Consider the following 12,141-nt stretch of genomic DNA (forward strand, 5'->3'; position numbering starts at 1 on the left):
TTCAAAGTGTTTACAAGTTTTATATACAGCCACCTCATTTTCATGTAAATAATAATAAAACATGAGTCGTTACAACCTAGGAAGCATCGACACTCTCCGAGGTCTCACGTGTCGTGTTAGACACTCTTCGACACTCCGACACTCTTTGACATGCGATCAACACGGGATCGGCACTCCAAATATGCCAACGACACGCGAATCTAGCATCCCGACACGCCATTTCGACATGTACGTGATTAATTTTAAGTATTTTCAATAGATTAGGGGTCTATATATATATACATACATACTTAGGTCATATACCTTTTGACCAAAATATATATATATATATATGCATATACCCAGCTACCCTAAATTTAATATACCCAAATAGCTCCAGATAAACATAATCGTGAATTCCTAACAGAAGGAAAAGAAGAAACTCGCTGCTGATATTTTTATATACACATGATATTTTATCATATATATAATTTACATTTAATACATAATGTGTCTCAATGTGTCGAAATTCTTTATTTTTTAAAAAATGGCGTGTCGGCATGTCGTGTTCTGTTTGGTGTCGATGTTGATGCTACTTAGGTGACAACGCATTACATATGTGCATAAATCTCTGTAGAATTATAGAAGTGAACACGTTGCAGCAAGAATGCGGCACTACGACTAGAAGTAGCCAATAATGTTTACCCATTCACACATTGAAATGGATGTTATCTCTCTCATTCAAGCAAAATCATAAAAAACCGAAGACCCGCCAAAGACATTTCTCATAAAACTACAAAATGAAAATGAGAGAGAGCGAGAGAGAGGATTTATGGATGGAAATCCAAATTAATACAAATCTTTTAATGTTTCCACTGTCCCCTCAACCTAGTTACGGCATAAACAATTCACCTACATTTTAACCGAAACCGGTTATGGTTGACAAAGGGGTTACGTAAACCTCATTTAGCTATAGGTTTCTAAGGTTTAGGTAAAATCGGCAAACTCTCATGGTTTTTATTAGGAAAAAGTACCAAAAAGGTCCTAAATTTATTACACTTACGTCGAATGCAGTCCTAAATCTTCCAATTGTATACGTTGGCATTAGCCATGCCACACAAAACGGCCAAAGCTTATGTTAGCGATTTCCGGCAAAATTGACAAAAGGCGAAAATGTTTTTAGGACTTAATTGGCATAGTTGAAAGATTGAGTACTGAAATTGAATACTGAAGTGACACAAGTACAATAAGCTTTTAGGACTTTTTCTTTTCCCTTTTTACCTACTTAATGCGATGTCACCTTCAGGATGCATGATCTTAAACAAGCAGGATTGTACTAGCATTCAATTTGAACAAGAGTTGGATTACACAGGGTTTTGTACCGGCATTCTTGCTTGGCGACTGGCCGCGCCATTGACAAAAAGAAGAGACAAGCGTGCACTCGTGAGGCATGTTGTTATCGCGTCATTGCATTGACCCGCAAAAAAGGGTCATGCAGATCACGTAACGTTTACGTCTTGTGCTTGTGTTCAAACGGGGCAAAGACTCCTCTTTCGGGCTTTTTCCTACTTTAGGATTGGGATGCTTCGTTTTGGACAGAGACAAGGATGAGAAAGTAAAGCTCCAACTATGGTGTTTCATGAGCAACCGAGCATACGTGATCACGTGCCGACGATGCTTGCTTGCTACGACAGATTCATTTGACTGAGAGGAAATTTCAAATAAAAGCATGAAATAGAACCGCTTTCTCAATAGAAGATCCAAAAATTTTGTCTCCAATATTGGTATAAATTGGCCAACTTTTTTAGTCTTGTCTCGTAAAAGAGAGTCCATAAGGTCCATTCTGGACCCCTTTTTGAGAAGATGGCCTCGATCTCACAGTAGAAGCTCCGGCAGAGAGTGAACACAACAGAGTAGATTCAAAAGATTAGTGGTACTAGAGAGACAATTTCTATCGAGGTCTATGCCAACGACATGACACGCTGAATTTTTCGACACGCTCCATACCCTCCCATGAGCACTAAATGCAACGAGAATATGTTCGGTTGATCTCGAGACTCCTCTTTAATCATATCGAAGCCGAGCTCTTGTTAGAGACACATTGGATTAGCAAAGCGTGTACGGAACGCCGAGATAAAATATAGGGATGAAAAATGCACACTAAGGACGTCACATGACGTCCAATTTTTGTGGATAAGAATTCTGGGGCTAAAGAGGCAAGATGTCTCGGTTCTTTGGGCTCATTGTTTTTCTCATGGATGACTCATCATCTTCACATAAGTAGGGCCATCGTCATATATAGTTTTCCTTTGGATGACCTATCTCGAATTAGATCAAAGGGAAAATTTAATTTCCACATGAAATCTGACTCGAGATCTAACTTGATACAATACAAACAAGTTAAAAGTTCGAACTCTTCTCTCTCTCTCTCTCTCTCTCTCTCTCTCTCTCTCTCTCTCTCTCTCTCTCTCTCTTTTAAGTTTTTAGGTATTTTTTAAATTTCATTTAAAATTTTTAAAAAGTTTAGCTTGTTTTGTAAAAAGTCAATCCACGTGGACTTATTTTTTAAAAAAAATTTGACACGTGGTCTTATTTTTTTTTTAAATATTGCCACATGGACTGACTTTAAAAAAAAATTCCACGTCATACTTAAAAAATGAATAAAAATAGCACGTGGACTTTTTGGCCAGAATCTCTCACCACTGGCACTTAAGTGATTATTTTTTCTCCGATTTGACACTTATGTGAGCCGGCGAAAAATTTTGGCACTAAAATATGTGCCCTACATAAACTTTGGCAATTAGATGTCCTTCTACCCTTTTTGTTTTTCAAGTAAGATTAAAAGTTATTAACAAGTAGGCATTACTTTTTCAAAAGAAAAAAAAGTGGTCACACATCCACAAGGGACAATTTAGGTCGCATTTTTCATGCATGCCGTGATTAATGGTTCATGTGCTGTCATAATTGCATAGTTGATCCTCTTAAATGGCATCTCATACTTTTTCCACGAAAGGACCAAGAGCCTTTTGCCCATCTTTCACGCTGTCGAACAGGAGTCATTCTCCATTCCTAGGAGTATTCTTAATCCTCGAATCACGAAAACAAAAGATGGTCATCATCCATTGAGAATATTTTCAGATTTCCTACATCATTACTTCTTTTATATAAAAATAGTCATACAATGTACGCAATTACAATAAATTACAAACAAGTATAAATCCTTCCGTACCTATAGAAGTCCCCACCAAAAAAATAATAATAAAATCTGACGCTAGGTGAACACGACAGAATAGATTCAAATGAATAGTGGTACTCGAGAGACAACTTCTCCTCAGGTTTAGGCCAAGAACATGACCGTTGAATTCGTCACACTCCATAACCTCCCACGAGCATTAATCCTTATTTCTAGCTAGTTACAACCATGGTTCGAGTGTAGGACAAACGCAACGAGAATATGCGTCCGTCGACTCTCAAATTCCGCTTAAACCATATATTGGCCGAGCTCTCGTTAGCACGACACATTGGATTAGCAAAGCATCTGCGAAACGAAAATGTGAAAAATGATCCAAGCATAAAGCATTTACGGTAAGGACGGTGATATGATACTGTCTTCTTCTTCTTCTTTTTTCAAATTTTTGTGTTTGTTATTAGAGCACGTTTGTCATAGAAGAGCCAGAGGAGATTGTACTGCCAGAGCTTTTATGGATATAGCAATTTTGTAGATAGCAACTCTGGGACTTCTTATTAGCCACGCCATAATTTTATATGAAAGGACACAAGGGGGTGACTAAAGGGGAAAAAATGGCCGAGTCTTTTGGGCTCATTATTTTTCTCTGGATGACTTATCATCTCCACATAAGTAGGGTCGTCGTCATTCATGGCTGCCAAAATCTTGGCGTGCTTTTTATTTTTTGCACAACCTCTGAGGCCTGGTCTAAGACAGTAATAATTTATGAAATCTTTAATTCCATAGTCAATATCCTACCTCCAATCAGATCAAAGGGCGCAATTTTATTTTTTACGCGAAATCTGACTCGAGATATGGTTTAATACGAATAAGTGAAAAATTTAGACATTTTGGGTGGATATAACCGGCACATTCTATTGGTTTAGCCACTCGAATTCCTGATGAGTCATTGTTTCCGTAGGTTCTTACAAGTGGATATCCACTCGAATTACTATGTATGTATGTCTTGCCGTAAACAAATATTATATGATCCCGACGGTTCCTAATGGTATTAAGTGGCCATTTTGTTTCATATTAGTACTAAAGTGAGTGTCATACACAAATATTAACATTTAAGGTGTACTTTTACCCTTTTTTTCACATAAAGACCTAACTTGAGAGACTCACTCGAAGACTTTGTCCATATTGTAGATTGACGAATAAGAAGACTCTTGCGAAAGCAGAGTCCTCCATCAATATCTTGTCTTTGATTTTGTAAACTTTCACAAATCATTATCGTATTCCTCTTCAATTGTGTCTTTTTTCATGTTAATTTTTTCCTTTTGGTTTATGCGAAATAGCCAACTTTTCTGATCCAGTTTAATTTTTGACTTTGATCTTGTTATTTTCCTTTACCTGTGTATCCTAACTAGACTCTATTCTTGGAAAATGATGGATGGGACACGAGGAATAATTCGAAGGGAAAATTCCAAATAAGGTCCGAAGTGAAGCCCTTTTCTCAAAAAAGGTCCAAAATGAATATTATATCATATAAGTACCTGAACCTACTAGCTTAGTCTCAAAAAAGACCTGAGCAAACACATATATCTCACATGCCATTTTATTGGGGGTATTCTCGTCCAGGAACATTTTTTTTCCATTTTTTCCTTAATTTTCTAGGTTCAGTCCCTTCTTCCTCTTTATTCTTCCGGCCAACTCTCTGGTTAACTTTCTTTTTAGCTGAACATGACCATTTCTTATCAATCTCACAAGCTGATCAATGGAGATGGCTTGGGCTTGCAGGGTGGCTAGTGGCAAGCAGCCGCAAGATGTGATGACACCGATGACTCGACAATCAGGCCAAGCTAGATTTTAGCGGGGATGCAAAACCAGGCAACGGCATGCGAGATGCAATGTCGGTGTCATCAGCTGTTCTTGCAGTGTCTGCTGTTTTTTCTTGTGGTCCTGTTTGTCCAGAGGATCAAGCCGATGTGGTCTAACAGTGGGAGCTCGAAATCGGTCCCCATCGATTCTCCTACCAAGAACTCAAGCAAGCCACCAATGGGTTCAAGGAGAAAGTGCTTCTCGGGCAAGGCGGGTTCGGCAAAGTGTACCGGGGGACCTTGTCGAGTTCCAAGATCCAGGTTGCGGTGAAGCGGGTCTTGCACGAGTCAAACCAGGGCCTCCGGAAATTCTTGTCGGAGATCGCAAGCATTGGGCGGCTCCGCCACCAGAATTTGGTCCAGCTCCAGGGCTGGTGTCGGAAGAGAGGCGATCTTCTGCTGGTGTACGAGTACATGGCGAATGGGAGCTTGGACAGGTTCCTGTTCGACGAGCCTAAGGTTGCTCTGTTCTCGAAACAAAAGTTTCGGGTAGTGACGGACATAATTATTGGTTAAAATGGCTCCACTTCGAACCTTTATTTGAAATTTTTTCTTAATTCGAATCCATTCACCGTTAAGATAGAGAAATCAAGTATTACGTCAATCATGCGTGGTTCAAGAAATGAGATTTGAATAATCTTTTTAATTTGAAATATATATATATGTTTATTTAATTCATAAAATGCTATTGACTCGTTATATCATGATATATCAACAACATGATTTTTTTTTAATCTGGTTAGTAGCAAATTTCTTTTCAATAAAAATTATTTTAAATTGCTGTTCCTTAATGGCAGTTGATATATTGAAACGAGAAAAATTGGACCCGAGCCAGCCAAAAGGAGACGTAACAGACACGACAACACTTGGGGCATGTAACTTAACGCCGTTCCCGTCTATTAATAGCCACAATCTTGCTGTCCTCTCTTCGATCCTTGTCGCGAACATCCCCAACGGGTGTAAGCCGAAATGGATGATCCCTCTATCTGAGATGCCCGCTCGTATCTGCCGCATATTCTCGCTAATCCTACCATATGTGACGTTGAGGAATTGGAGCAGATTCTCCCAAACCCTATTATACGCGACATTGAGGAATTTAATCGATCAATGAAGATTTTCTATTTAATTGGAGTTGCTAGCAATATATTTGTGGCAGGCTAAGAGCCAAGTGAAACTTGAGAGGACATCTCACTTCCTATGGAGCAGAGATCCCAAGATCGGGGATTCGGTTATCCTAATTGTCTAATCAACGCCATTTTGAGCCCGATTGTCAGTCTTTTGAAAAAAGATATTGCTGAAGTGGTCTTGTTAAAATTGAATATCCTAGGCACGTCCTACTAGGTGCTCACAAGAGATGGTTGCACAATCAATATGAATTAAAAGGCACCTTGTAATCAACGCATCAAATCCAGATAGTATAAATCAACACTTCAAAGCAAATTAGTACTAAAGTAAAGACAGCTAAAGTAAAGCGCGAGAAAATAAATCCGATACGATGTCCGGAAAATATACACGGCCTTGTTCGTTGAGCCCCGGGAAATGGGCCACCGTGAGCTAAATTCAAGATTGAGTCTAAGTTTAATTCTAACTAAAGAGATCTATTCACATAAAAGGATTCTTCTATCATTACGGCGTTGCCGATTGTTGTCCCGGCCGATCACCGTACATCGGGCCTCACGTCCACTATCATATTCCCTTCGTCTCTGTTCTCGACCACTCCTGCCGCTGCCTTGAATTCTCATTCACTCTCTCTTCGCCAATTCCAATTCTCGGCGTCGCGGCTTCAAAGGTCTCCTCCTTCCGACCCATTCGTCAATCACGTCCGGTCACTGCCTGTTTACTCAAGGTAAACACTCGTACTCTGTTTCGTGAGGCAGAGACCGAGAGCCTTAGCCTCCGCCGAAGTGAAACCGGTAGTGTCCGAGGCTGTCTCGATGGCCTCGAGTGTGCTTCGTTGCCTTTACTTTGACACGGCTGTGACTCCTTCCCTTTTTCTTTTCGGATGTAACCTCTCATTCGAATGCCTTATGTGCGTCTGATTTTTTCCCTCAACTGTTTTATTATGCATGTTTGTTGCAGTGAATGAACTTCGGAGTCATTTTTGCGAATTTGGAAGTCCTGTATTCCCCTGCATGTTGGAAGCAAGAGCATTCAAGAGTGTTTCTTTGATTACCTTCGTCATCACAGGTCTGCCATCCTCAGTTTCGTTCTCCGTACGCTTCCATGTTATTGCTGGTGTATGCTTCGACTGTTGACTTCGTTGATAAATTCAAGTTTGGTATCGGGTGATTCATGTTATGCACGCTTTGCTCCTGCCGATAGCATACATTCCTGTCGGCTTCAAACGAACTATAGTACAATAAGAGGAATATTGGATGCCCATCTTTTCTTATTTCGAGTACAAAAGAAACACAGTTACATTACTGATAGTGTCACATAAGTATTTGACTGCATGTACAACTCCTCATTGTTCAGTGCCTTCTCGATTTGTTCCATCTTTTTGCCATTCTCTTGGAGTAGTATAAGAACCACTTACTTTTCTCGTCAATGATCAAGTTCCCCAGAACAACGCCGACCAAAAACCCAACTCCAACACCAATTAGCACAAATTTCCAATCCAAGTTAAATGGAGACTCTTCACCTTCCATGCGAGATGGTGGGAATGGTACGTTATCCCCAGCCATGGTGCATTTTTTGGGCAAAGGTTCTCCGCATAACCCCTCATTCATGGTAAATGAATCGGTCGCGAATGTATTGAACTGGCTCCCTTGTGGTATTGGTCCCGACAGTTGATTATGAGAGACATTGAAAGATGAGAGAAATGTAAGTTGGGCTAGCTGTTGAGGAATCTCTCCCGAGAGCTTATTTCGAGAAAGATCTAGAGATTCCAGTCTTGTCGGGTTTGCTAAGGACAGCGGGATAGAGCCGGTGAGAATGTTATTCGAAAGGCTAAGCAGGAGAAGTGACTTCAAATCTCCAATGACATCGGGTATGCACCCTTGAAATTTGTTATTGGAGAGGTCAATTCCCATAAGGGCATATGGAACCTTCGGGTATTCCCTTTCTGTGCCCTTGTTCATCAATTTCATTCCGTAATCGAAAATACGTTGAAATGTATATGAGGGCGAAGTGATATCTGCCAAGGTATTCATATATTCCAATCTATCTTGACCAACTGGTACTTTCATGGCATGGAAACTTTGCAACATCTTGGAAGGAAGTTCACCATCGAAACTATTGTCGGAAAGGTCCATAATATGCAAATTGCTAAAGTTAAACCGGCTTCGATATGTTTCTATTGGACCATGGAAATTATTGGATTTCAAGATAACAACTTTCAGGTTGGTCAACTCTGATAGCCATGAAGGGAATCCATCGAGAATTTGATTGTGACCAAGATTCAAACACTCTAACATTTTACATTTCGTCAAAGATCTTGGGACAGGCCCTTGCAAACGATTCTCTGCGAGGTCAATAAGAGTTAATGCACAACCTTTAGGGTAAGCCCGAGGAATGCTTCCATCAAGTTTATTTTTTCCAAGATCCAAAATTTCCAAAGAATGAATGTTTTTGAGACATGTAGGAATTGTGCCATTCAGACTATTGTTGGACAAGTCAAGAGTGACAAGGGACTTGGCTCTACAAATAGATTGCATATCTCCGAAGAGGATATTGTTGGAGATATTGTAATAAGACACTGATGGAGGTGGAGTAGGGAGTCTCATTTTGAGCGAGTTAGAACTAATGTCAAGATAGGTCAAGTTAGGTAGCAACAGATTGATGCGGTTGTCCACAAAGCCAGTTAGAAAATTGTGAGAAAGATCTACAAACCACAAGGATTCTCTGCTGCCATTCCCCATCCAAGTAGGAATACTCCCTCCGATTTTATTGTGCGAAAGATCTATCCACTCTAATCCGCTTAGGTGGCCTAAAATCTTGGGGAACTCATTTAAGTCGCATGATTCTAAACTTAAATCGGAAAGTTTTGGAAGTGTGGTATTCATCTCGGTCTTGCTAACAAAAGAGATGTTGTTGAAGTCCAAATATAAATCTTCCAAGTTCTTGAGCCTGTGTAAATCCACGGTGCCACTCAAATTATTCCCACTAAGATCCAGAATTTCAAGATCCTTGAGTTTCCATAATGAGTTTGGGATTTCACCTTGCAAATTGTTGTACGAAAGATATAGCTTAACCAACCGCGTCAGGTTCCCAAGTGAAGATGGAATTGGACCGCTTAGGCGAGCATCCGTCAAATGTAAAGAATCATGGACGGTTAGTCCGGCTACCGATTGAGTCTCTGACATTTCTTTTTCTTTTTCTATTTCTTTTTCTTTTTCTTTTTTTTTTTTTTGTTCGGATAAGGAATCTTGCTACTTGTTGAAATATTACCTGTAAGGTACAAATCGGTCAGTTTTGCCAAGTTGGCAAGCCAATGCCAAATGCCACCGTTGAAATTAGTGGAAACGAGAGATAGAGTGGACAACCGGGTAAGATTAGCGAAGCAAGCGGGGATTTGGCCCTGGAATTCATTTGATGATATATCTAGATAAGCGAACTCGGAAAGATTACCCAGTGAAGCGGGAAGTGAACCTTGGAATTCATTTGATGATATATCCAGATAAGAGAGCTTAGAAAGATTACCCAGTGAAGCGGGAAGTGAACCCGAGAAACCACAATCTGAAATTGATAATTCATTCAAGAAAATAAGATTTCCTATCGAAACAGGTATTTCTCCCGAAAAATTCGTTCCCGAAAGAGACAATGATTTCAGGCGACTACCCCAATGTAGTTCGGGAATAAAACCAGAAAGGTTGTCATTGTTGCCAATGTGGAGGACTTCCAGGTTTGGTAACCGAAAGATGCTCACCGGTAATTCTCCATTCAATTGACAATTTGCAAGTTTAAGCGACTTCAAAGAGGACAAGTTTGCAAGTACATGAGGGAATGGTGATGGTATGCTTGTGTTAGAGAGATCAAGTTCTCTAAGCATAGTTAAGTTTTGAACAAAATTGCCTAGGTTGGGCATCTCAAGATCCCCCCACATCCGAGACAAATCAAGAGAAATTAATCTCGAGAGCCTAGAGATATCCGATGGGACTTTCCCTGAAAATTCAGAATAAGAGAGATTAAGGTAGTGTAACTTGGAAAGATTGCCAAAGCCGTGTGGGATTGAGGAAGCGTTGAAGTCGTTGAAAGCGAGATTGAGCGATTCCAAATGGAGTAGGCGAAAGAGGCTAGTGTTGGAAGTTATGGTACCAAAGAGACAACTTCCATTGAGGTCGAGGCCTGTCACATGACCGGTGGCCTCATCGCACTTTACGCCATCCCATGAGCAGCAATCTCCATGTCCAGCTAGTGACCACGATTCAACCTTTGGATAATCACAACCCCACCATGTTCTATCGACTCTGAAACTTTGCTTGAATTCCATCAAGGCAGAGCTCTCATCTGGACGGCATAGGGAATCAGCAAAGGAAGCAGGAAGCAAAATGAGGAAGACGATCCAAGTACAAAACAGGAAGAATATCGAGGGTGCCATATCTCTGTGTTTGTTTTTTCCGCTTTTTGGTGGAGTTTGATTGTAGTGAAGAAGCTTTTATAGGCAGCCATGAGCAATTCCATCGTTGAACTTTGATGCTGCTTTGGCCATTCATGCACTACACACATCTGAAAAGATGCTTGGGTTTGATTGTAGAAAGTGTTGGTCTAAGAAATGGAAAAAGCCAGTAGACTCCCGTGCTATACACGGCCAAAGTCTTAGGATGCGGATTGTTGGATAACAAGCGATCCCCTTGTTCATGTGTTAACGGTTAAATTGCTTATTGCCTTTGATAATTTTGGAATGAATCTCCGTAAATTAGATCCTCTATACCAGTCAAGACGTCAAAGTGAATGCCACTCGGCGTTTATCATAAGCTTGAATCATGGTCGTCACTAGGTGGAAATGGGAATATTCATGATGGATGAATATTCCCACAACTTCTTATAAATAGAATAACGGTCAACATGGGAAACCTTACTGCTTAAGTCTCCGTGCCTTTTTTTTTTTTTCCTGTCATATTAAAAGGCTTCGCTTGTTTTACATAAAATAACTTCTAGGAAAATATTTTTCACCCATGAAAAAAACTGATTTTCTCTTTTTGAGATGAGGAAAACGTTTTTCCAGATCTTTCCTCTATCCACTCCTTCACATTTCTTTTCTTTTCAATTATTCTTTTATTTTTATTTTCTCGTATTTTATTTCATTTTTTATTCTTTTTATTCTTTTCTTTCTTCCCCTGTCAATCGCCGAGCACAAAAAAGCATATGCCAATTCACTTTCGGATCTCAGTCAAACTTCAAAAAGTATTATCATTGTTTTGGAAAACGACTTTTCGAGAAATATTTTCATGAAATATCGCCTTTTTCATGAAACAAACGGAGCATAAGGGTTATAAGGAAATAGGCATTATTTTTCAAAAGGGAAAAAAATGGTCACACGTCCACAACGAACAAAGTAGGTCTCATTCTCATGCATGCCGTGATTAATAGTTCATGTGCTGTCGTAATTGGATAGTTGGTCCTCTCAAAATGCCATCTCATACTTTTTCCACGGAAAGACCAAACTTGAGTGGCTAGCGAAAAGTCTTTAGCCCATCTTTCACGTTGGACATACATGCGGTCCTCGAATCACCAAACAAAAGATGATAATCATCGATTGTGGAATATTTAAAGACTTCATATATCATTATCTCATTCTATATTGAAATAATGATACAATATACGTGATTACAACAAATTACAAATAGGCATAAAACCTTTGGGAACTCTGGAAAACAGAAGAATTTCGGACACAAGGTGAACGCGGAGTGTATCCTTTTTCTTTTGAAATTTTTGTGTGATTTGCCACTCCAATAATCTTATGTGACAGGACCGGGGGGGTGGGAATGCTGTGTGTACGTGGGTGCAGGGGTGGTGACTATAAAGGAAACATGTCAAAGTCTTTTGGGCTCATTATTTTTATTTGGATGACTTATCGTCTTCGCATAAGCGGGTCATCGTCAATCATGGCTACCAAAATCCAAGTTTTTTTTTTTTTTGCAACTTCCAAGGCCGCGTCTAGGAAAGTAATTC

General features: G+C 39.8%; 2 protein-coding genes across 2 annotated transcripts; one reads left to right on the top strand and one right to left on the bottom strand.

The window, feature by feature from the left end:
* The first annotated feature begins 4,925 nt into the window (after nt 1–4,925).
* On the top strand, nt 4,926–5,544 carry LOC125314152 (L-type lectin-domain containing receptor kinase S.4-like). Its single transcript, XM_048275635.1, has 2 exons — nt 4,926–4,976; nt 5,149–5,544. The coding sequence occupies exons 1-2, from the start codon at nt 4,926–4,928 to the stop codon at nt 5,542–5,544; spliced, it is 447 nt and encodes a 148-aa protein (XP_048131592.1).
* Nucleotides 5,545–7,499: 1,955 nt separating this feature from the next.
* LOC115733834 (receptor-like protein 7) lies at nt 7,500–10,599 on the bottom strand. The gene is made up of 2 exons (XM_048275637.1): nt 9,376–10,599; nt 7,500–9,187 (listed from the first exon to the last, which is right to left on the bottom strand). The coding sequence occupies exons 1-2, from the start codon at nt 10,565–10,567 to the stop codon at nt 7,500–7,502; spliced, it is 2,880 nt and encodes a 959-aa protein (XP_048131594.1). The 5' UTR covers nt 10,568–10,599.
* Between the last annotated feature and the right edge of the window lie 1,542 nt (nt 10,600–12,141).

Source organism: Rhodamnia argentea, chromosome 3 (assembly GCF_020921035.1).
Source record: "Rhodamnia argentea isolate NSW1041297 chromosome 3, ASM2092103v1, whole genome shotgun sequence".
Taxonomy (NCBI): domain Eukaryota; kingdom Viridiplantae; phylum Streptophyta; class Magnoliopsida; order Myrtales; family Myrtaceae; genus Rhodamnia; species Rhodamnia argentea.